The following is a 24,936-nucleotide window of genomic DNA, read 5'->3' as shown; positions in this document are numbered from 1 at the left end:
AGATCTTACTCTCTCTCTCAACTTAATCAACTTATTCACAATTATCACCATCTTAGCATCAACCCATGATGGAGTTGGACATCGCGTTAAGGCGTCAACACCTTCTCCTCCTCTTGGTGCTTCTGCCACTTGTCTGCTTGTGTCCAATCACTTGTGCACTTAATCGACAGCCGGATGCTGCTGGCCAGGATTTCGATTTGGCAGCACAGCTGGCGGATGCCGAGGCCCTGGCCAAGCCGGACTATGAATCCGACTCCCCAGATACACCACACATACGTAAGAAGCGTTTGATCTGGATTACGGATGATGGGCGCTTGGCCCTGCCGCCAGGCACATCGCTGACATTTACCCCTACGATCGCCATGCCCCTGGTACGGCATCCGCCCGAGGGCTTCTTCTCCAACCTGACCATCAGTTTTCCAGTCACCAGTAAGTGGTACTGACTTTTCTATTAACTCTTAACTGATCTCTTGATCTCTCACCATAGTTGACTTTGACAAGCTGGGGCTGACGGACAACCAGAATCCTCTGGGAGATCTGCCTCCCCTCTTTGCCCGCTCCTTTGGCCATGAGGCTGGCCACATGGTGGGCGAGTATGTGGCCAGGTATTTGCATGTGCAGCGCAGGAAGCGAGATCTCAGCGAGCAGCAAAGTAGGAGCAACGAGGATAGTTCTTTTAAGGTGCAGGAGGAGGGACCCAAGTTTCCAGAACTGCCTGCTGGACTGCAGCACATCTTCCATGGAGGAGAGCGTGTGCTGTTATATGGTGTAGTAGAGGACTTTCTGTCCACCTTTGGGATGGACGGCAAGGCCTGCCTGCTGCGAACCATCTGTGAGATGCACTCCCGCAGCCTGGAGAAGTTCGGTGTTTTTGGCGAGATGACCAAGTTGTTTTTAACGTGAGTGGGATAACTTTTACAAGTTTTTTCTGGGATCACAAAAATTCTCTCCCTTTCAGGGTCAAAAAATCGCCTTTCTCGGAGCTGGTACCCGACTATGTCCAGGCTCAGGAGGTGGGCGAAGGCAAGCAGGCTCCGGGAGAGTGCTTTCCCTACTTCAAGGCCTGTCCCAAGAGCATCTTCAAGGCCTTGGCCAGCAAGTACACCAAGCCAGCGCCCGCGAGCAAGACGAAAAGGACAACCACAACGAATAGACCCAAGGGAGAGTATCACGAGGAGCAGGTGATCCAACTGCCCGTCTCTCGAGATCGAGACAACGATGTGTTTATGTAGGAAAATTCCTGATACCGCTCCTGCTCCTCCACGGCTGCAACTTCCATTGTTGACCTCGTCTAGATTTTAGGTTTAGGAATGCTCAAAGTCACTTGTTTGTAGTTAACGTTTACTAATTAATATTATTATTTATTTAATATTATTTATTTTATTTACGCATTGTATTTATTGTTAGTTTCGTAGGCGTGTTGTTGTTAACTGCTGAGACTCGGGTCTCTGTTTGTATTTGTGGTCTGTAAATAATTGTAATTGTGGCATATTTCCCTCGAGAAGCCTCGAATAAATAGAGAATTAATTCCCATTAACAACTGTGTTGTGTCTGCAGCTTTTTTCCACATAAACCACTCTGCGTATACGTAATATTAGCAGACATTTTCCCAGAGGAATTGATGATTAAATAATGCCAAACAGGTGCTTCAGGTGTTCCACAGGTATGCAGTTCATATAGTAGAACATGGCCACGTTCCTGGTGATGCTGTACAGCCGGGTGGCATCCCCCATCCAATGAGCCTGCTGCCCGCCAAAGGTCACGAATCGCTGCAAAGCCTCGTTATAGGTGATTTCCCTGTGAATGCCAAGGAGCTGTAAATGGAAAGCTTTACCTTAAATGGATTATCTCCGGCTTAAATTCTCCACTCACCTCTATAAAAAGCGTGGGCAAGGACAGATTGCAGTCACAGTTGGCATTATATCTCAGCCGATAAAAGTGCAGGCCCTTTAGCACGAATATATCCGACATATCGGGTATATTATTGCCTGTTCCTATGCGTAGCAGCAGGCGCAGGACATTCCTGTACTTTATCATCCTCTCATCTTGGATACCCTGCATCCTCGGCACATAGGGACAGAAGCTGCGGCGGTCAAAGTGCGGATACACCTGGAACAGAGCCAGCCAGTAGAAGGTGCTGCTGCAGCAGTGACTCCACGCTGGTCCCGAGGGCACAAACGTGGGCAGCGGATGTTCCGCGAAACTGAACTCCAAAGCCGGCAGGAAGACAAAGGACACAACGCTGGGCATGCCGCCAGAGACGCGTTTCTCGCAGCCTAGGATTTCGTGAACGAATCCCTGATCCCCAATCTCATGCGTTCGATAACTCAACTTGTACTGCAGTCCACTGGGACAACGGATGGCGTCTAGTCGCCTAATTGCATCCCTTAAGTTTCCCCGCAGCAGGAGCTGAACACTCTCAGGATTCACGTAGCCATTGCTCACCATGGGATGCGAGGTGGGAGCTAACAGGTTGATGTAACCAGGCTGCGAGGAGTTAAAGACAGGCGTCACTGGAAAGGGCATCCGGAAGCGGAGGTACTGCTCAAAGTCCAGCGGAAAGTCTATCTTGGATCCTCTGTAAAACGTGGCTGTGGCTAGGAGGTGCTTTAGCATGTACTTGTAGACCACATCCTTCTCGGCCATTGCCTCTGTCAGCACCTGGCAAATGGCCTCAGCATCTACCAGCCAGTCCGCATCACAGTCGTCAATCTCTCCGTAGTCCGAGATGAGCTTGATGCCCTCATGGAAGAAGACATGTCCTTCGGGCAGATAGAGAACGGCTTCTTTTAGTTTTCCTTGCTCCATCGGGGGACTCTAATCGGGAACTGTTCACAGGCAACTGCAGCTGGACAGCAGACACTGAGTAAGTAGGGTAACTTAATACGTTGTTTATTAATATGGATTAAGACAGTCGCTGTGTTTGGAAGGCTTAGTGGAGTTCGGTATTATGTTCTTGACTTTATTGTTGATTTATACTTTTTTACCATTTTTGCTTTTATATAATTATTTACGTTGAATTCAAAAAAATAATTTATTATATTGCTTATCGTAAAATTAAATAAATATCCCTCGTTTTGAATAGTTTTTAAATTTATTTTAAGCAAAATAAAACTTAAACTGAAATTCCCGCCAAACTGGTACGGGAAACGTTATTAACTGGCGTTATTTAACACTAACCACTATTTACACTTTAGCCCAGTGTGAACACATCATTTCTTTGGTCGTTTTCCAGCACTAGGATTTTTAGCCATTGGAGTTAGTGCAGTGCAAAATATATATTAAAGAATTATATTTAAATTATATTTAATACTGGTTTAATTTTCTAAAAAACGGAAGAGTTTCCACTGGCCGCTGTTTTACAGTTCTCGCAATCACACTTAAAAAAAGCTGAATTTAACGGGAAAAAGGCTGGATTGACATCACTCCCCGCCTGGTCACACTCGACAGCTTTGTTTTGGTTTTTGCAGGCAAGAGAGTTCTTTTCGTTTATTTTATTTACCTAAAACAACCAGCGCGCGTTACGTGTTGCACAGATGTTTGCGGAGCGCCGGGACAATCAATAAGCGAACGGTGAGTTGCAAGTGGCGGGGGCCAAAGGGGATGAAAATCCAGAACCCTCCTCCAGTTCAGGAGCGGTGGCTCCCGAACCGGAGCAGCAACAGCAACCACAGGGTGCAGCGGCGGCCGCCGCCGAGCGAAGTGAAATGAGTCAGGCGATATAGTGATGATGTGCTGCTTCTGCTTGATTGAATTGGATTATCACGATATGGGCCTTCAGCCTTCAATTGCCCAGCACGCTCGCTCGCGGAGCCGCCGGGCGGCGTTGTAGTTGTTTACATTGCGCGGACGTGGCGCAATATATTTTTAATCTTCTGCGGCGGCAACCTGCTGATTAAGATACACACACCACTCGCAGATAACTTGGCACTGAGCACTCACTGGACATGGACGTGGCGTCGACGAGCAAGGCAGGGGAATCTGCATCGGTATCAGTATCGGCATCGCCACCCTCCAGCAATGAGGCGGCCGCTGGGTCACAGAGCGACGCCTCCGAGGAGGAGGAGTATCTGGACAACAGCATCGAGCTGCGTGGCTACCTGAGCAAGTGGACCAACTACATATATGGCTGGCAGCCGCGCTACATAGTCCTCAAGGATGGCACCCTCTCCTACTACAAATCGGAGTCGGAATCGGACTTTGGGTGTCGCGGAGCCATCAGCCTGACCAAGGCCACCATTAAGGTAGGTGCTACAGTCAGGGCGGGATAGCAAAATCTCCACCCGGCAAGTGCTTTCAATTGGACTAATAAAAAAGTAATGGGCGTGAGTGTGTGCGCATGTGTTTTTCGGTCAAAGCAACAAAACTCGATGACCCAAGTCGATGCCGAGTCCATTTCCATTTCCATTCTCTGTCCCGGGTCCCACTTTCAAGCCCATTCCTATTCCCATTCCAAGCGACGCAATCAATGCAGCGCAATCAATTAACGTTGCTGCTGCTGCTGGCGACGAAAATAGACCAAATTGAAGTCATCAATGTAAGTGGGTTGGGGGGAGGAGGTGGCGCCTGCTCTTTCTCCTTGTCCAGGCTTTAATGGCTTCGTTCGGGCTAGCTGTTGACAGGAGGGCGTGTTGGCAAGAAGGGTGTTTCACACAATGAGTGTAGTGTGTACTTATTATCTATTTATACTGTCGAAACTGCCAAAAACCACATAAAAACACAAGTGGTGACTCAACACAAAGCTCATTCCTGTAATTTGCACTCTAATTTTGGGGGGAAAATTGAGGTCTAATCTCGTCCTTGAAATGTTCAGCTAATCATGACAGTTGTAGCCTTGTTTCATGACTTATCTTTTAAGAGAAATGAATCATGAATAAGTATTTCCAGAACTTAAATTTTTCTATAAATAAATGCAAATAATTATAGGTTTGGTTTTCTCATTAGCATTGAATTTTTGCAATTAATGAATATATTAATTCCCACATTAATTGCCCATAATTACACCTCTTGAACTGTAACTTATTTGCTATATTTCCCTTACCCAGGCCCACGAATCCGATGAACTGCGTTTCGATGTGGTGGTCAACAACCTCAACAACTGGTGCCTGCGGGCGGAGACCAGCGAGGATCGCATGCACTGGGTGGAGGTCTTGCAGCTGTACAAGGAGGACACTGGCAGCACGGACACCACTTCGCTGCGACGCCATGGCAGCACCATGAGCCTGCAGTCGAACACTATCTCGCTGACCAGCGGCGGAAGCCTGAAAAAGACTCAACGGAATCTCCGCGAGAAAGTTGGTGAACTGGAGACCTTCAAGGACATTTTATTTGGACAGATCGAGACCCTGCAGCGTTACTTTGATGCCTGCTCGGAGTTGAACAAGAACAATGCTCAGCCTTTGGATCTGGGCGATGGCCTCAAGTGCATAGATTTCAAGGTAAAGTAGAGCGGAATTCTTTGGGGAATCCATGTAGATAAAGAGTATTTTTATTTACAGGGGGAATCCATTACGTTTCGGGCAACTACGTCTGGTGTGCTCACCACATTGCAGCACTGCCTGGAAATCATTGCCGAGAGCGATGACTCATGGAAGCGGAAACTGGAGCGTGAGATTGATAAGCGACGTCGTTCCGAGGATCAGAGCAAGTAGGTTGAAATCGGGGAGTTACCTAAGGAGACTGTATTTTCAAGTTTTCTTAAGAATAATTTTGTATTAATATAGAAAGAGGGATTCTTTGAGATTTTATAGTTAAAAAAAAGCTTAGATTTCGGAAATTATTGCATTTGGATAATTAAAATATTTAATAAATTACTGCTGATCTGTATTATACAAATTAACAATAGAATTAACATAGTTTTTACTTAAAACTACAAAGCTAAGCCTTAAAATTCCTCTGCTTTTTATTCCTTTACAGAAAATTCAAAGAGGAAATCGAGAAAATGAAACGCTTGTCATATCCTGGCCCAGATTTCGAGGTAAGTCCTCCACCTTATAACTTGTAATAAGAGTGACCGAAAGCAACTCAAAGCGAAATCAGTTTCACGGTCAGTATTCCGCGCATATCGGGGCCAAACACGTTCCCACCGAAAATAAGCAAGCAAACAAAACCAGCTAAATCCATGAAGTGATTTGCGTGCGATTGGTGTGCGTCTTAAAATAAACACTTGCCGGTTCGACGTTGTGTCAGACGAGAGAGATTTCATCATATTTACGAAAAGTAGAACATGCCGTACTATTATTTAAGCGATTTCGATTGAATCATGGACCTGACACGGAGTCCCCCATGTTCTGATTTTATCAGAGGGCACATGCAATGATCTCTTTTACCATTTCCGCCTTAGTTAAGTTTGAATTGTTTGCCCTTTCAATTACAATTTAATGGCACACGTCCAATAATTGTAGGAAATGTGATGATGATGATGGAGATGATGGAGTTGTAGTGAGTACTCGACTTGGTAGAGGCTTCTTGGTTTCATAGAATGGCGACTAGTGAAGCGAACAAAGTGGGCGTCTAGACGGTTTCTTTAGTTTGAATTGACAGAATGACAGACTGGCATTTGCTGGAGGAAGATTTACCTCGATTCCAATATTGCAGACATTGAGGTTGACAAATCATCAAAACAGTTGGTGAGAAACGAGTATATTTGTTGATAGAAAGCTGATAAATATGGGGAGTCTTGTTTTTAAGAACAAGATTAAGGATATTAGGGTTAAAATCTACGACAAACTATGCCTAGTTTCATAGGTAGCTTGATACATTCCTATTCAAAGAATTTTCAAAGATTAATCTTTGTGTTAATTGTGTTAATAAAATATTAAAAATCCTTGTAATAATCCCTTAAATATGATATTAATATTTTATTAAACACAATTCAATCCCCAAAGTATTTCCTGCCTTAAAAAAGAGCATTCAAAATCCACCTACTTCCACAGAGCCTCCCCACCTGTCCGCTTGTTTTTAGCCTGGCTTACAGCTGTCGGCTTAATGGCTTATGAGCCAGGTTTGTGGTGGTCAGTCGGCGGTCAGCAATCGAGTCGCCAACACGTACAAATCATAACCAAATTTTTTGCCAGGCGGCTGCAAACAATTTAAATCGAAACCGTTTCTCTTTTTCATATTTGTCGTCGTCGCCGATGTCGTTGTCGCTTTTAATTGAGTGTGCTGTGCTACAGATTGTGAAATTCCTTTCGGTTGCATTGAAAGAGCTATTAAAAATATTTACCGAGCAAGCTGTGCTGGCTCATGTTGCAAATCTGAAATCGCGGCACGCACAAATACATAAATATAAATAATACCCATTCGTATATATACAAAGTTATAAACAAAACTAAGGCGGCATGCCCTCGGCGCGATTTATTTGGCGCTCCGGTTTTCAGAAGGGCAAAGTCAAACAAATTATGGTACACAGACGAAAAATATCTAAACAAAATTTACATTTTAAGGAGTGTTTTGGAAAAAAAGTGGAATTTTTTTAAAGGTGTTAATTAAATGCACCCTAAACTGTTTATAAGATTAACAAATGAGCTCATAAGGGATAGGTCTCATTAAGTAATGATATATATACATTATTTCATTCATTTATTATTTATTTTATCTGTCATATAAATCGTGTTTGGTAATATATTTTCTTTGGTGTAGCTCATGCAAAGTTTGTAAACAAAACTTGTATTAAATATCAACACATTGTGTGGTGCTTAGATAGGAATTTGTAAAGATTAAATGCTTATCAAGCGAAATGCCCAATGCTTCAGTTTATGAACTTCATGTGTGGGGTTTTATCTGTGCAATTTGTATATACAAAAGTCAACAAGTTGGGATTTAAGAATTGAGTTTAAGCTATAAAAAATACTTAAACAGATTTGTTTATGATTTCCTAGCATTCCTAGGGGTTGTATTTATTTCCTAAAGTTATTATTTACTTGATTTTTTTATTTTTTGTATAGAAACAAATATATTAGAAATAGTAAAACAGATTTCTTTATGATTTTCTATCATTATTAGGAGTTGTATTTATTATCTAGGGTTTTTTATTACTTGTTTTTATATTTATTTGTATGGAAAAAATAAATTAGAAGTTCTTAAACTGATTTGTTCACGATTTTCTGTCATTATTTGTATTCATTTTTTAAGTAATTAAGTACTATGTTTGTTTTTACATTTGCTTATCACGAATTATTTCCTTTATTTATTATTTACTTACTTCATTAGTTAATCTTTATCTTCTTAGTATTTCCTCTCAAACTATTTCTAAAATTTTTCTTAGTGTCTTAAAGTTTTCCCCCAAATGAGAGGGATTAAATGTTGTTAGTTGCTGCTGGGTTTTTACAACTAAAATTGGCCTCATTTGTGGGCCACCTCCCACTCTCCTACCCCTGCTCCTGCGCCACTTGACTCCCCTCTGTTAATGCCTGGCAAACCCCACGCATTGATTTATGATTTAAATGCGAGAAATCCTTTTCATTGAAGCTTTTGACTGTGCGGGGCTTTTCGCTTTTAACACACACTCTCTCTCTTGGGCTCTCTACGCACTCTCTCCGTTCGTTGTCCTGGCTCTCGAGGCTCTGGTTGCTGGCAGCCAGCAACAGTTTGTTTTGTGTCCTTGCGCCAAGCGGAAGGATTCGCGTGGACACGCTAGTTTGCTACCCCCACCGCTTGCTCGTTCGTTCGCTGGCTTGCCTCTCTCACCACGCAATCTGACTCTCTCTCCCGCTTAATTTCCTGCTGTGCAAAAAAGGACACTTTTTTTTTCGATTAGAATTCGTGGTAAATTCGTGGAGGAGCCTGGTAAGAGGAGACAAGGCGACGTCGCTGAACAGGCCATGACTTCATCGCCTGGCCCACATTCCAAGGCGCCACTTGGCCAGAGATGAAGACGTGGCCAATGTCGACGATAAAGATGATGATTATGATGATGCACTTGAGTGGGGGCGTATTTATTTCAACGCCTGTGGCCGCGCACATGTCTGCATTAATTAATAAATATAAATTCAATTCCGCAAAAATTCCATTCGAGGCATTTACTGGGTGCCTGTTGCCGTTCTGGGGATACACGCGCCACCCAGCAGACGTCAGATTAGGGTACAGTGGTCACTAGTTATAAAGGAAGAATAAACTAACTATAGTAGATAATATTTAGATAAATATTTTGGAATATTTAGGACTTATTAAGAACTCTTTTTGATTATTTTATTAGGAAAAAAAGCTCTTGAATACCTTTTCTTAATTTTTTCATTTTTAAATTGCAAAGTTTAACTGGTTATTTCATCCTTCCTCCTTTAGCAAAGCCCAACTCCTTGTTATTTATGGTCTTACCTCTTTCCCTAGTACCCTTTCAGTTAATGGAATTTAAAAAGTTCCTTTTAATAGCATTTCCTTTGGGGGGTTTCCACTGCTTTAATGGGACTCCAGCCGGCGGACGAGCACTACCAAGCCCCGTCTGGCATGGTTCAGCTTACGTATTCATGGCACAATGATGCGCCTTTGTGTCCATTATGCTCGCCCAATTACGCATGCCAGCCGGAGAATCTCCGTTCGCAAAAAAAAACAACAGCATAAATTGGATTTTCTTGGGCCATTTGGCTGCACAGACGACGACAAGTGTCGTCGATTAATTTATACAAAGCACGTTCCATTTCTTTCCAATTGGATTGAATGCGGTTTCGTCATTAAAATTAATTAGGCCGAACCTTGAAAGATAAATACATAGATATATATAGATATTTGTTAGCCCAAGCTTTCCTCTTACTTGAACTTTTCCTTTCACTCTCTTCAGGAGGGTCCACATTCCACATTGCCCGAGGATGAGTTCTTTGATGCGGTCGAAACGGGCCTGGATAAAATCGAGGAGGACATGCAGCTGCGCTTCAAGCTGAGGCTGCAATCCCAAATCTCCCAGACGCTGGTCAATGTGCCCCACGAGGCAGTGGCCGAGGGCGAGGAGGCGCGCGAGGAATTCGGCACGGGTGCCGAGGCCAAGAGCCATGCTCTATGGCCGGAGGTAAGCAACGGAAATTGCCAATACATCTAATTGGATTTAATTGGATTTATCCCCCCGTACAGATCGATCGCGTGTGCAAGGAGCAGCTGCACTATGCACGCGAGGGCGTTGGCCAGGACGGCAATGGCTGGCAAATCTTTGCCGACGAGGGTGAGATCAAAATGTACAAACGCGAGGAGGAGGTCAATGGGCTGGTGATGGACCCCCTAAAGGCTTATCACACGGTCCAGGGTGTGACGGCGCGAGAGATGTGCCATTACTTTTTTATGCCGGAATTCCGCAACGACTGGGAGAGTAAGTGTTGGGATTTTAGCTGGAATTTAGTTAGAGTTTCCTTAACTAACAGTTTGATTTATAATTCAGCCACCTTGGAGGACTGCACAATTCTGGAGAAAATCTCGGCGGATACCCTGCTCTTTCTGCAAACCCACAAACGTATTTGGCCAGCCAGTCAAAGAGATGCACAATTCTGGTCGCACATGCGCAAGATCACCGATAACCTGGAGGATGGCGCCCGGGACATGTGGGTGGTGTGCAACAACTCCACGGAGTATGCCAAACAGGAGTCTAAGAATGGCAAGTGTGTGCGTATTTTCCTCACGGTCATACTGGCCTGCCAGACGCACCTGCCCGATGGTTATGTCAAGGGTCAGCCTCTGAATCGTGAAGATTTAACCTGTAAAATCACCTACTGCTCTGTGGGTAAGTATTTTTGAAGGGGAAACTAAGAGAATCTCTCTTACTAAAGCGTGTTTTTCTCCATTCCCAGTTAATCCCGGTGGCTGGGCGCCTGCCAGCGCCTTGAGGGCCGTCTACAAGCGAGAGTATCCCAAGTTTCTGAAGCGCTTCACCGGCTATGTAATAGATCAGTGCAAGGACAAGCCCATCATGTTCTGATATTTGCCATAGAAGCCACTAAAGCTGAATTGGACTTAATCCTTAAGGAGGAGCTAGCGGAGCAAGCTCGGTAACTCCAGTTTTATAAAAGAAAAACCTTAAACCCGAGCGTGTGTTCTGTAAGCGAAATGTTAGAATTCCCATTTTGTAATTGCCGCAAAAGCAACTCTAGGATGTAATTGTAACCTGTCTAGCCCTAAGTTATAGGTGTAAGCGAGCACACACAATCATTGTATAGCTCTTAGTCCCGAAGCAGTCGTATCTATCTTTCTATCTGTAATGTATATCTATGAAAATGCTTTAAATGCAACAATTGCAAACGAGAAGGATGTGTGAATCTATGCTATATATCCGAGGCATCTCTCTCTCTTTTACTCAACTCTGTCAAGTGTAAATAAAACCACTTATTGTTATCTCCCAAAAAAAGAAAAAAAACTACACGTTTTCTTTATCATATGTCAAGTCATGTATTTTTGCTTTGAAGTTTCTCTCATTGTTGCCGCGAACTATGTATGCTCAATGTACATAAACTGTGCTGTTTTTAGAAGAATTTCGTGTGTAATTTTACAACATGCTTATGTAGGTTCTCTTACTTAATAACATTTTTTATTCTTTATTCCAAATTGTACAACCAAGTAATGCAGTTGAAGATTTTCAAGTAAATGCCTTTCGCCTTTTGCTGTGCAGTCTGAAGAGTTGCTAATTAATTAATTTCAACTTGAACTTTATAAGTTTATCCTCTATCGTTAATGCATTTTATATCGCTTGCAATGTACTCGTGTTGTGTCATATTGTCATGTAATTGGTTGCTTGGTTGTTGTTTGTCGTTGTAGCTATTTGGAAAATAGAGTTACATACAATACATACTATATATGCATAATATATATGGTACAGGAGAGCGGGGTTCTGTGATGCTATTTTGGCAAATATTTCGGCTATATCTTGGGGGTCTCTGTCTGTCGCGGGTTCAGTAGTTGAGCCTATGGAAATGCATGCTGGCTTACGACTTTGGCCTTTGGTAATATCCTTCCATCTAACATTTAATACGCTTCTTATACATGTATGTTTCCGGTAGAGCTAGGAAAAAATCGATTTGCAATCGATTTACAATCGATTTTTTAAATAAAATATCTATTAAATTGATTATTCCATGAAAAAAATTCTACACTAAAGAGATCAATATATTTTTCGATCATTTCATAACTAATAATACGAATTTAATGAGTTTTGTATAGGAAAAGAAGAAGAAAAGAAAAATTTTAAGAGTAATCGATTGTCAAAATCGATTTCTTCCTACCTCTAACTTCCGGTTTTGTATATTATTTTTCGATTTTTGTAGAATTAATTGTATGACGCTTAGCTATGTACAACAGTTTCATAAACTATCTGAATGCATTCGTGTTTATTTATTATTGTATCCCCGTGTAAATTAATTTAATTCATTTAAGTAACTAGCTAACAGTGTCATTCTTCTTGTCGCAAAACACTTACAAACTGATGCAAAAATGGATTCAATGGAAACAAACAATGTCTTCTTGTTAGTTCAACGAAATAATGTTCATAATTCCACTACAAAATGCAAAGAATCAGCACAAAGGCCCAATGTTGTTGTTTTTTTTTTAGTATTGTAATGCGCGTATATGAATATATGTATGTTAGTACTATATATTTTCATGTGCCCTGCCTTAAGATTTTCTTAGATTTCCTCGATTTTGGCCGGCAGAGCAGCAGCATCATCATCTGCGGCCTGCCGCAGTTCGGTTTATCATACATTAAATGCTTAATTTAGGATCTATAACATTAATTTATTTATATCCGTCGTCTCGTCTTTATGTTTATTACACTTATGCTGCTCTTGAAGTTCAACTAAGCATAATCAGTGTGTAAATAAGTCTTATGGTTTATTTCTCGTGCTGTTGCCATTTCGATTCTTAAGTTGAAAATCAAAAATCCCTTTCGAAAATCTGTTATTTCCTTTCCCTTCTCCTACGGCTGTTATTTTCTTGAACGCTTTTCCGTTGTAAATAGTTGAGTTTCCCTTTTGTAGATTGAGTTAGTCAAAGCTTAGACAAAGACTATATATAGAATAAGATGATTAACGCCTCGCTAGTTTTTCTTTTTGAGTTCCTCATCTTATTCTTTATACTTTCTTTGTTTAAGTTTTGAAAGTGTGGGCCTTCTTCGGTTTGATTTCCGCATTACTGGGTGGATTTACAACAAGATTTTACAGTTTCGTTTCCCGCTTATATAGTACATTCAGTTAAGATTAGGCTTTAAAATTAACTCTCCGTTTCCGGTTCCGGTTCCGGGTCTTAGACATTTATCTGGAAAGCCTCCCGCTGCAGCTTCTGGTTGGCACGCATTCGTGGCGACGTCTGGGTCTTCGTCTTGTCGTTGGCATCCGAAAAACGAGCTGGTGGATTTATGTGGTCCTGATAGTTTGGTGGATAGTTGGATATGCTAAACGTACAGGGTTCTGATTACGTAAGTAGCGGCATTCGGTATCGATCAAACAGGGCTTACATCTAGATCACCTACCTAAAAGTAGTTTCTTCGTTGTGGCTGGAGTAGCCACTGGAACTGCGAACATGTCGCTTGCCACTCGTCCCGGGCTTACCAGCCTTCCGGGCAGCAAACGGTGGCTTCGATTTCCGGGTCATGCTAGTGGGCGTGGTCTCGGAGGAGGATGAAGTCTCATCTTGGGTATCTAAAAAGGATGGGGGAGTTACCTTTAAGTTATGGCTTGTGTTTCCATGGGGGAGAATAAAAGATAATAATAGATTCCAAGGATTTTCTGGATATCCTGGAAGACTCACCCCGTTGGGCGCGATACTTGGCCGAGTTTAGAGCGCGTGCAGACACATCATTGTCGGACTCGGAGCCGAGTGTGTCATATTCTGTAATTGGGATGTGAAGCGTTAGGATTTTCCTAACTTCGGAATCTGTTGAACCTGGATTGTCCGATTCTAAAAGTTTAGTACGATTCGATGGATACGTTGTTTTTTGTTTGTTGATTAATACGAGATGAGGTACGGTTATGAGAATGGAGAAAAACGTTGAGAGCAATGAGAAACGGGTTAAAGGGGTTAAAACCAAGGGCACACAGGATGGGGATTAGGGATGGGGATCGTTGGGCTTGGCGACTGTGACAAACGATGATTCAATTTGGCTTACAGCTAGCGGGGGGCTTAGGGTTAAGCGGTCTTGGATGGAAAAGTGGATTCAGGATAGGTGCAGAAATGACAGTGAGTCCTGGCCATAGCTACCTTGGCTCTCCGAGTGCGGATCCCTGAGGCGGCCCACTTTTCGCCGCACTTTGGTGTACTCCGGCTCCTTGGACTGTGTGAAAAATGTATTTATATTATTAGATTATATTATATATTGTATTAATTTAATAATATTATTTATTCCACTCACATGATAGCTCTCCGGCTTGACATCATGGTAGACAAAGGATCCGCGCACCGAGTGATAGGGCCCACTGTACACATTGCCACTGTAGGAGCTCTCGCTGTAGGTTTGCTTATTCAGCTGAAAGGTGGCATAGGGACAAATGTCCTCAATGTACTCATTGCCCTCCGCCTTGCCAAAGCTCCCCGAGTCGTTGGAGTTGGAGCCCCGTGGAGCAGAGGTGCCGGGATTACAGCGCACAGCCAAATACTGCTGATCTCGGTTCTGCTTGTTCTGCAGATTGGCCAGTGAAGGGGACTCCGACATCGAGGAGCTGGCCAGCCGGGCCTGGTTGCTCAGCTCTACTTAGGGAGGAAATAAAGGTTTTAGTTTTAGAATTTTTCTTGTTACATTTTTACAGATATAAATGCTTTCTACTTACTTCTTTTGCGTAGAAAAAGAGCGGCTCCTATGAGGGCCAGCAGCATTAGCAGGGAAACACAGATGGGCAGCAGCAGCTTGAAGTTGGCATAGAAGGGCAGGTCGCTCAGGTGGGAGACAGGTGTGGAGTGGTCATTGTTGTACATTACTAGAGGGGAATATAATTAATGATTTATAAATTTAGTAATTTTTATGGAAAACCCACCTCCTTGAGTAGACAGCGTGGTAAAATTGTATATAGCCGTGGTGGAGCCCGCATTGTTGTGGGCTGTCACTTTGAGCTGATACTTGGTGCCCGGCGTCAAATCACTGACCGTATAGATCCTTTCCGTGGGTGCTATGTGGTTGGAGACCACTGTCCAAGAGGATCTGGCGTACACTCTAGATTCGATCATAAAGTAGAGTATGCCACAGCCACCATCTCCCCAGGAATCCAGCCAGCAAGTCACACTCGTCGAGTTGTTGGTGATCATCTGCGAGTGCTTGGGCTGCACTGGAGGATTGCCCTTTGTGTAGGAGTTGACTATATCGCAGGGCAAACCTGTTCCTATCTTGTTATAAGCTGTTATATAAAGCTGATAGCGGGTGCCGCACCACAGGTTGTTCAGCAGGTGCGAGGTGGTCTTGGCATCCACCTGCAACTCCTCCCAGTCCCCATTGTCCCGCTTGTAGTTTATAACATAGCCAAGGATGGGACTGCCGCCGTGGCTGTTGTCCAGCCACTCTAGGAGCAGGCTGTCCGTGTAGGTATTGACCACGGTGAGATTGGGTGCCTCTGGCGGCACCTTCACCACTATGTTGTACACGATCTCGTCCTTGCCCCAGGTGTTCTCCACGCTGCAAGTATAGTTGCCGGCATCACTTGCCTGGCACTCCTTCATGTACAGTGTCCCGTTTTTGGCTATTGTCTTGCGGGCACTCGTCTCCATGTTGTGTCCATCTTGACGCCAAATTGTCACCGGGGCAGGAGAGCCTACCTTGCGGCAGGGCAGCTCCAAGTGTTCTTTCCAGGGGGTAACTATCCTTTGGCTGAAGGAAACGATCCGTGCCGGCACCTTGTTATTGGGCGGCACTGTAACCACTTGGGTTTTCTCGCCCTCGCCCATCTTGGTGGAGGCAGTCAGCCAGAACTGGTAGGTGGCGGATTCCTGAGTCCTCACAGTCTCGTGCATCTCCACATAGGGTCCAAGCAGACGCTTGTGGGTGCCCTCCTCGCGTCCACCCTCCAGCATGGACATGTAGAAGGTGTAGCCGGTCTAGAGGAGGAGGAGTAAAGGATTAACTTTTAATTTAATTGCTTAAAATAATTACAAGAATTAAAGTTATTTGACATACCAAAATAAAATTTAAAAATGTCTTAAAAAAATAATAATAATAATTTCTATTAAATATATAATATTACAAACTATTAAATTTCTACATTATTTCATATTTTCCCGCAGGTTTATTGCTTTTATTTATATTTCCCCTCAACTGACCTTGCCTGAGCCCACCCTTTCATATTTCCCGTGACCAAATTTGCAATATCCTTCTTGCTTAAAAAAAATATATATATACTCACAATGTCACCGTTGGGCAGGTCGGGCGGCAGCCAGGATATTATGATTTTTGTGCTCGACGCGGGTATCGCCTTGATGGCCTGCGGGGCGGAGGGCACTGCATTCCGCGAATCCAATGCGATTGCACAAATAAATGCACACAAAAAAAAAAAAAAGAGGAGAGAATAAATACATGTAGGTGTATGTGTGGTATATGAATAAATGTATATATCAGCGACCGGGAATGGGGATGAGGACGTGGCAGGATTGGGATTGGTATCGGTATCGAGAGCGGAGGGCGCACCTCGTTTGCGTTCATTGAACCGAACGCCACTTACCATCCTCGTGGGTGCGGCAATAAAACGGTTTGGTTTTCATGCCATCGCCTACTTTGGTGTAAGCCAAAACCCAGACCGTGTAGTTGGTGTACTTGCGCAGATTCTCGATGGTGACGTATTGATTTGTTGACTTGACAACCTCCGGATCGGTTTCTGAGCAGCGGGAGCAGAGAGGAGACAGGAGAAAGGAAGCAGAAAAGGTGCCGCACAGAGAGACGGCGAACAATTAGCGTTGATTGGAAATATGAGGAGCGGACCATGAAGTGGGCTAATTAATTGGCGAGTGCCATAAATTTCTGAAATAAGTTGCTTGAGCTGGGGCGGGTACACAGACGGCATTCTGGACACATTCCATAGCCCGGCAATTGACCATCGCTTTCCGGCGTTGTTGTTGCATAAATGCAGAGAATTCCCGGGGGAAAACCAAGTAATTGGTTGCCACCCATGGATTCTGAGTAATGAGTATGGTCAATTGTGAGTTATGCCATTATTTTATCTCGGACAGGCGGGAGATTCCACGTGATCTTTAAGGAGTGTTGATTAAAGTGCATTTTTAAGGTGAATTCTTTCTCAAAAAAGTTGCCTAAAAGTTTGCTGTGATTTTCATAGTTAACAGGACATACTTTAATACCGTTTTAAAAGAGATTTTAATTCTCCACAACTTGATTTATCTTATTTAAATATATTTAAATATTTGAAAGCTTTTGAATTTAAATTTCATATTTCGAGAGATGTTTTTTAGGGATGCAATTCTCCATATTTCTTAAATTATTTCATTATCCTGATATTTTATTTATTTCAAATTATTTAAATTTAAGAAATATTTAAAATTCCTACATAAACCCCTGTTCATTGGCAATATTTCGATAAAATATCCTCAAAGATGAACCCGAGTTAAGACCCTTCAATTGGAACACTCAAAACTTAAGCGAAAAACTTTTAGTAGGGAAAAAAATGAGCTGCATAATGGACTTACCGTAGAGCTCGTCCACCGATATGTAAAACACTTTGTAGCCCTTGATTTTGCCATTTTGGCCATCAATGTCCGGCGGCGACCAGGTGATATAAATCGATGTGGAGCCGAGGACATCGCACTGCGGCGACTCTGGCGGAGCCGAGGGAACTGTAGCGAGGAGAAAAGGCCAGAAAAGAGAAAAAGTTTATTAAACGTTTTTCTTACACTAAAAAAAAATGTATAAAGATGAGCTTAAAAAAATAAATATATTTATTAATATGAATATATTTTTTATTCCACAATTTAAAAAGAAAAATTTTGGAATTCATAATTTTTACCTCCTTTCAAAACTTGATCAAGATCTTTAAAGATTTTTTAAAAGCCTTAACAAGTAATACTTAATTTTTCTTAGTGCTTTTACCCCAAACCAGACTCAAAGTCAGACTGCAGGGCAGCCAGTGTCCGTGGTCCTGGTCAGATTTCGTGCACGGGCAATTAACAAATCCAATCAATGTATGCCAGCTGACTCCTGGAAATAACCGCCGCTGCCCGCCTCTCCACAGGATACATCCCACGGGCTCTGCCCACATTCAACGCCCACATGCCCCGCCCACTCACCGTCCTCCATTGTTTGCACGGCAATCTCCTTGCTGGGCGGTCCGCTGCCCTGGCTGGTATAGGCCTGGACAATCACATGGTATTGAGTGTACTTGTTGAGGTTGGCCAGCACCGTCTCCCCACCAAAGTGGGAGCGCACCTCCACAGTCTTAAAGCTGAAACCCTGGGTGGGATTCACCTCCTTGTCCTCGGGCGTCAGTGACATCTGGTAGCCCACATAGTAGCCGAGCAGGATGCCGTTCCAGTGATCCCGCTCCGGAGCATCCCAGGTGACAAAGATTTCGGTGGAGCTTTTGGGCTCGGCGCGCACGGCTAGCGGAGGACCCGAAGGCACCTCCTCCAGAGTGGTCACCTGCACTACTTCAGAGAATTCAGAGGCACCCAGTTTGTTCTCAGCAGACATGCGGATGTGATAGGCTTTGGCCGGGCGAAGCTGTTGAATGTTTACCACGGTCACGGAACCGGCAATGGTCAGGTGTTCCGAGTTTTGCCAAATGTCTGAGGAAGGCAGAAATTAATAGTTGATATTTTTTAATAAAATAATTATGTTATAATTTAATTAAGAGTTAATACCTGATATCTGCTTGTAGTAGATGTGATATTCCTCAATGGGACTGTTACCGGCAAAGGGCTGGCTCCAGGTGAGCTGCAGGCTGCGCGACTGCTGCGAGTTGATGCGGAGATTTTTGGGCTGCTCGGGCACCTCCTGCACGATGAGCTGGATGGACATCTCATCCTATGGACAAAGGGAAATAGGGCGTCTTTATGCTGGAGTATGATGGGGTGGAGTTGCCGCATTAAGAGTTCATTTGCGCCTAGTGGAAGTCATGACAGGCAGCCAGTTGCAGCTGTTGCTTGAGTCTCATTCAAATTGCCATAAATTAGGGTTAACAGCCGTTTCGGTGGTGGTAAAGGGAGCTATTTGGGGAAGGGTTAAAGGGATGGGGGATACTTTTCCAACTTGCCGACAGGCGGGGTTTTGGGGTAAAAGTTTAGCTGGCAAGTTGTGAGATGTGTGTGTGGGCACACATAAGGATATGCACCCAGAGAAATGATTTATTTACTAAATTTATGGGTTTATCAGTCTAAAAAATAATTAAAAAGTAACGAATATATCAAAGAAATTGTTAAGATTTAAAAACTTATATAAAGGATCATAAAAGTATGCTAAAAAGAAAATGTACACGGAATTTGGTATTTTGTTGCCTACTTTTAGACACCTTTTTAAAGGGATCTAAATGTCTTGAATTTAGTTAAAATATCTTTTATATTTTATATTTAGTTGAAATATATTTTATATTTTATTTTTAAACTACTTTTCCGACTGCAACCCCTTTGATTTATTAGTTTTATAGACCGTCCATGACTCTTTGGCAGCCACAACTACCGATCGAAATGGACTCTAGAAACGGCATCGATTCCATTAGTGCTGCGACAGCTTGATTTAAGTCAGGCCGATGCATAATAATATCGCTTTCCGAACGAAAGTGTCACCTGGCTGGCTGGCTGGCTGGCTGGCTGGCTGGCAAACTTACCTGTCCAAATGCGTTGCTCGCCTGACAGATATAAATGCCCGTGTCCTGGCGATATGTGTGCGAAATGCCCAATTCGGAGACCATGCCGTCGTCGAGCACTTGATCTCGGATGGTGTAGCTGTGCGGTGTGTGATTTATATGCAAGTAAATGCATTTAACAGATACAGATACAGATGCAGGTCCAGACCAGAGATGGAGATGCGGATGTGCGGATGCCGGTGCAGATGCAGATACAGATACGGATGCGAGGATGTGGATACGTGTTTGCGCAACGTGAGCGATGCAATGCAATTTTATAACAATGTTTTCCACGTTGCAGTCGCCGTTCCCGTTCCCGTTCCCATTGCCATCGTTGTTATTGTTGTTTGTAGTTTTGTTGACAAAGACGAAGACATACGAGGCCAAAATGCACACACACACAAGCGGGGGACACGTGGCATTCGGTTCGGTTCAGTTTGGTGTGTGTGTGTGTGCGTGTGCAAATGGCATAAATAAATAAAACGCATGTGCATATTCAGTTGTTTGCCAAGCCAAAGGCAAAGGTGGGTGTAGCGGGGGCGGAAGAAAAGAGAAAGCCGGAAATACATATATACATTAAAACACTTACGATACACAAATACACAAGTGTGTGCACAACAACAGCCAGGAGGATGGGGAGGAGGGTGACTCAAGTGGGCACTAAAATGGAGAACAGCAACTAAAATGTCCTGGCCAAAATGGCATTTGCCAAAAAGTTTTCTTTTGCCTTATTGGGGAGCTACCTGGTCTTGGCCAAAAAGTACCTCGAGATGAGAGGAGCACTTGGAGAATAATCAGAATTCGAAATTGGGATTATGTGAGTGGCCTAGTTTCTTGAAGAGTGTTTGGGGTTTTCCAAGGATTTATAGATTCTGAAAAGGAGCTAGAAGTTATGGGGGTATTATTCAGAAAATATAGAAAATATTATCGAGATTAATAACTTATTTAAAATTTCAAAAATCCCTTTAAATTTTCCCTAAAAACCATATTAAAACCCCATAAAAACCTCTAAATTATTCCCTGTGCACAGCAAATACGCAAAGGCAAATGGAGAACCCTTGATTAGAGTCTGGGAATATGAGAATTCTCATTGCGAAAATATGAGGCCAGACACAGAGCGAGAGTGCGGGTCTCGTAGGAAACTGATTGCCTGGTGCAAATTGAGTTAGGCCTGGTCCAAGTACGAGGCATAGGCATCCATCCCAGCACCCAGAAAGCAACGAAGAGCACAGAGAAACCGAAATCCTAGCCCGGCAGAACGAACTCCTTTAATTAAAAGCAATTTGTTGTTTGCAATCGACTTGGAATTGATTTCGCCAGACGCTCAGACATCGCAGCATGGAAAGCCCTAAAAATGTGGATAATGGGTATGCAGGGGAGTCGGAGTAGGAATGGGAAATGGGATTGGAATTGGAAATGGGAATGGGAATCTCTTACCGGGAATCCAGTGACTCGTCGAGATACTGTTGCGTTGCCTGGATTTTCCATTTGAAGTCGATGGGATTGTCGCCCAGCACGTTGCACTGCACATGGACCTGCTTGCCCTTGGCCACTGATATCTGTTTCGTCTTGGTCTGGAAGTGGGCGGGTACTACAAGGATATAAGAGTGAAATTGGGGTGTGGCACATAAGTATTAATTTTCGAAATAAGGAGAGCAAAGATTAAAGAGGATAGGTAATATATTCCTTACCATTAACTTTCAAAAAGATAACCTTGCTGACCCCAGATCCTATGGTATTCTTGGCCTCGCACAGAAAGTGACCCTGCGACTCCTTGCTGATCTTCTTGAAGAAGATGGTTCCATTGGGAAAAAGCTGCACTGTGGGCTCATACAGGAAGTCCTTGTATTCCCCTGGCGTAGGTCCAATGGCCTTCTTCCAGGTCATCGTGGGCTTAGGATAGCCCGATGACTGACAGTGCAGCAGGACATCCGATCCAGCCTGGGCACTAGAGTCCTTTGGCTCTAGGACCCATTTCGGTGGAACGTTGACGGTCAGAGGCACTGTGAATCTCTCAGTTCCTGCCACATTGCTGGCAATGCAGGTGTAGTTACCAGAATGATCCGAGGATATGTGTTCGATGACCAAACTGGCAGAGTACTCATCTAGGCGACGGAATACCTCGTTGCTGTAATTAAAGTCAGGAAATTTTGATTAATCAGAAGGATAAACTCCCAAAATAAATTACTTTAATATAAAATTTAATAGTTTTCCCCGTTCGAAATACTCACCCTGTTCCTATCAGCGGCTTTCCGTTACGCTCCCAGCGGAAGCTAACCGGCAGGTCGCCCTCCAGGATCTGGCAGGATATGGCCGCTCGCATCCCCTCGCGGAGCATGTTCGTCATGGCCTGGATGGGCATGATTTTCGGTGGCACTGCGAAAAACGGAAGCCATAAAGCATCAGACACAAGCCGCAAACAAATCGTCGAGTGTCGCAAAAAGGACTGTGACGGCTCGACTTGGGCACAAAGCCTCACTCTGATCAAGGATGAGGCTTGTTGGGGGGTATGGTATCCTAGTGCTGACTAGTGGTAGTGGCAATTGTGGGCGTGGCACTCGCATCAATGCAGCTGCGGCTTAGCAACAGCTGCCGAGTGAATTATTATAAAGAGTGAGCTGCCTGGCGGAGCAGTAGCAGCAGGAGCATGGAGGCGGATGACGAGGCGCAGTTGCGGCAGACAGAACACAAAAGTCAATGACTTCATTGTGGGTCTACCAGGCACCAGCCATGAGCCAACCCATTAGCCACCCACCGCCCAACGCCTACCGCCTGTATGTGCATTAACTGGGAAAATAGTTGCTGCTGCTGCTGCTGCTGTGGCTGCATAGTTTCGCTCGCCACTCTAATTGGAATAGTTTCATTGTAGCTCCAGCTTCTACTTCTAATTTTAAATATTGGGAAAATCATCTGGCACCACAGACACAGAGAGAAAATATCAGAAAATCCGTGGCTTTAAATAAAAAAAAAATTCGATATAAATGAATTTTTGAAATAGTTTTAGAGCCTCTTCATAAATTGTTTAATAATAAGTAGTGACTTAAAAAAAAGTTAAACAAATGAAAAGATTTTGTATATTATCAGATTATATAACATAAGTTATTGTTACATTGAAGCTAGCTTATAATTCCCAAGTTCAATTTTCGTAGAAAATACTGCTATTTCCCTTTAGCTCGCATTTTTCTCGAAATAATTCAAAATAATCTATATATTTCTCCAAGTAAAACTCACCCAGGACCTGGATCTCCACATTGCGTCGCGAGGTCTGCTTCTGTTTGTTCTGGGCCATGCACGTGTACGTGCCCGCATCCTCCAGGCGCTGCAATTGCTCGATAATTAAGGTGCCATTGTTGTAGGCACGCTGGCGGCGATTTATGGGTAGCGTTTGGCCATCTTTTTACCCCAGAAAAAGAAGCCAGGATCCCGAAATCGGAGCGGGGAGAAAGGAGTCCATAGAAAGCAGAAAAATTGGTGGGAGAAAACGAAACGGCGTTGGCAATTAATTTGGCTGCTCGCATAAAACAAAGTTATGCGATTTATGACTGGCCATATAGCATTTGGTGTCTGTGTATATTTTGTTTGTTTTTCCTTTCTTTTTTTTTTGTCTAGCTTAATTTATTTGCATACACACGCTGAGAAGAGCGGGGCTGAACTTTTATACCAAGCTTCTCAATTAAGAAATTAAGGTGAATTTATGGATGCATCTAAGGGGGTATTTTAAATGTTATTTCTAAGTTTCTATAAATTAGTATAGGTTCCATACTTTAATTTGGACTTCAAAGAGTCTTAGTAAGCTTAGAAAATTTATAAATTGCAAGAGTTTTCTGTTTCTATATTTTTATCCTTATAATTTAAATATTTTTTTATTACACAATAATATTTTCTTTATATTTAAGTCCCAATTTGTATGTAAATAAATTTATTAGAGCCTTGATTAATTATTTATTAAGCTTTAAGTCACTTAAAATAATTTTAAATCTTGAATTCATAATTAATGCAAATTATAACCCAGCAAAAACACTTGAAATTTACAAGTGTATTTCTTCCTCGGAGCCTTGACTCCTTTTATTTATGTTTATTATAGTAAAGTCTTTTTTTTTTTTTGGTAATATTCGCCAGGATAAACACGAATGCATGTTGACACACACACACATTCGCTCGGCAAAGATAATAATTAACAAAGACAGAAAAAAACGCATTCATGTGAATTTAAATTTATTTCGCTTGAAACCGAAACCGAAAGAAAACATTGCCGAAAAAAAAGCCTTGCTTTCATTTTATAGTTTTAATAATTTTCACTGATATGAGCAATAACAAACATACCATTTTTAATAACAAACAACACACGCTGGCCAAAAGGCAAATTCATATGTATGGGCATAAAGCGAAATATCAAAAAAGGGAACCCTGAATCGTATTTGTTTAATACATATATGCTTACCGCGCTCCCAGTGGATTTTATCGATGGGGTAACCAGCCACGGGACATTTAACAATCAAATCGGAGCCAGAGATCCCGGTTATTTTTGGCATTTCGCGTATGTAAGGCAACCCATAGATGTTCACTTTGGCGCTGTGCGAGACTCTGCAAATAAAACATTGGCCGGCGTTTAGTTTTTATTAGTTGGTTACAGTTGGTGATGGGTTCGTGAATATTTGTTATTTATTGTTTATTTAAAGGCTGAAAAAATCACGAAAATCTATTTACTTGTAGCTATTATGTGGTACTTTCGTTTGTATAGTATTATCTAATTTATTGCCTGCTTCTGGGCGCAATTTAAAAAGAATTAAAATACGTTTAGGGTTTTAATAAAATTTCTTGAAGAAAAATAAAAAGGAATTTCTATTTGTAATCTTTTAAGATTCCAAATTTCTAGATTTTCTTTCAATAAACATTTCTCAAAAACAATATAAATTAAAACCTTTTAAAATTCTAGAAAAATGTCTCAAAGAAATCCTAGTAAAAACACATTTGTGACCATTATATTTTCCTTTATGATTTTTCCAACAAAATATTTTCTACCATCTCTAGACGACAGTTCCCTTGGCTGCCTCAGCAAATTGTTTGGATTTTATGCCGCTCCCCTGCCTGCAAACAATGCCCGGCCATTGTGTCGGATTTTTATTTTTTTTTTATTTTTTCTCTGTCCCCCTTAGGCCTTTTTGTATTTTTTCTCTCTATGCTACAAATAAATTTATGATTTAGC

General features: G+C 42.7%; 4 protein-coding genes across 6 annotated transcripts in view; 2 read left to right on the top strand and 2 right to left on the bottom strand.

Moving 5' to 3' along the window:
• The first annotated feature begins 62 nt into the window (after positions 1-62).
• LOC108072671 (uncharacterized) lies at positions 63-1,260 on the top strand. Its single transcript, XM_017163907.2, has 3 exons — positions 63-429; positions 488-899; positions 959-1,260. The coding sequence occupies exons 1-3, from the start codon at positions 66-68 to the stop codon at positions 1,230-1,232; spliced, it is 1,050 nt and encodes a 349-aa protein (XP_017019396.1). The 5' UTR covers positions 63-65; the 3' UTR covers positions 1,233-1,260.
• A 111-nt stretch (positions 1,261-1,371) lies between these two features.
• LOC108072639 (uncharacterized) lies at positions 1,372-2,850 on the bottom strand. 2 transcript variants are annotated; one of them, XM_070285995.1, is made up of 3 exons: positions 2,446-2,850; positions 1,873-2,109; positions 1,372-1,814 (listed from the first exon to the last, which is right to left on the bottom strand). In XM_070285995.1, the coding sequence occupies exons 1-3, from the start codon at positions 2,806-2,808 to the stop codon at positions 1,626-1,628; spliced, it is 789 nt and encodes a 262-aa protein (XP_070142096.1). In that variant the 5' UTR covers positions 2,809-2,850; the 3' UTR covers positions 1,372-1,625. The 2 variants fall into 2 exon arrangements, with proteins under 2 accessions (XP_070142096.1, XP_017019357.1); XM_017163868.3 differs by having other exon boundaries at positions 1,873-2,850.
• Positions 2,851-3,441: 591 nt separating this feature from the next.
• cert (ceramide transfer protein) lies at positions 3,442-11,332 on the top strand. The gene is made up of 9 exons (XM_017164094.3): positions 3,442-3,573; positions 3,920-4,244; positions 5,046-5,438; positions 5,499-5,647; positions 5,917-5,977; positions 9,776-10,000; positions 10,063-10,294; positions 10,364-10,702; positions 10,770-11,332. Exons 2-9 carry the CDS (start codon positions 3,948-3,950, stop codon positions 10,895-10,897), a joined length of 1,824 nt encoding a protein of 607 aa, XP_017019583.1. The 5' UTR covers positions 3,442-3,573; positions 3,920-3,947; the 3' UTR covers positions 10,898-11,332.
• Positions 11,333-11,437: 105 nt separating this feature from the next.
• Dscam4 (Down syndrome cell adhesion molecule 4) overlaps positions 11,438-24,936 on the bottom strand; it is a 46,949-nt gene continuing 33,450 nt past the window's right edge. Inside the window, exons 15-32 of one of the 2 annotated variants that reach the window (XM_070285237.1) lie at positions 24,172-24,314; positions 22,962-23,123; positions 21,962-22,106; positions 21,422-21,858; positions 21,168-21,321; positions 19,713-19,830; positions 18,751-18,913; positions 18,178-18,675; positions 17,581-17,727; positions 16,605-16,757; positions 16,290-16,384; positions 14,934-15,984; positions 14,730-14,876; positions 14,315-14,652; positions 14,164-14,236; positions 13,714-13,863; positions 13,436-13,604; positions 11,438-13,357 (exon numbers count right to left, since the gene is read on the bottom strand). In XM_070285237.1, coding sequence (XP_070141338.1) covers positions 13,210-13,357; positions 13,436-13,604; positions 13,714-13,863; positions 14,164-14,236; positions 14,315-14,652; positions 14,730-14,876; positions 14,934-15,984; positions 16,290-16,384; positions 16,605-16,757; positions 17,581-17,727; positions 18,178-18,675; positions 18,751-18,913; positions 19,713-19,830; positions 21,168-21,321; positions 21,422-21,858; positions 21,962-22,106; positions 22,962-23,123; positions 24,172-24,314 — 4,291 coding nt within the window. In that variant the 3' untranslated portion in view covers positions 11,438-13,209. The remainder of the gene's footprint in view (positions 13,358-13,435; positions 13,605-13,713; positions 13,864-14,163; positions 14,237-14,314; positions 14,653-14,729; positions 14,877-14,933; positions 15,985-16,289; positions 16,385-16,604; positions 16,758-17,580; positions 17,728-18,177; positions 18,676-18,750; positions 18,914-19,712; positions 19,831-21,167; positions 21,322-21,421; positions 21,859-21,961; positions 22,107-22,961; positions 23,124-24,171; positions 24,315-24,936) is intronic. The other variant, XM_070285238.1, reaches the window with a different exon arrangement.

This window comes from Drosophila kikkawai, chromosome 3L (assembly GCF_030179895.1).
Source record: "Drosophila kikkawai strain 14028-0561.14 chromosome 3L, DkikHiC1v2, whole genome shotgun sequence".
Classification (NCBI taxonomy): domain Eukaryota; kingdom Metazoa; phylum Arthropoda; class Insecta; order Diptera; family Drosophilidae; genus Drosophila; species Drosophila kikkawai.
Note: the sequence above shows the minus strand (reverse complement) of the source record. Positions and strands in the feature narration are given on the sequence as shown.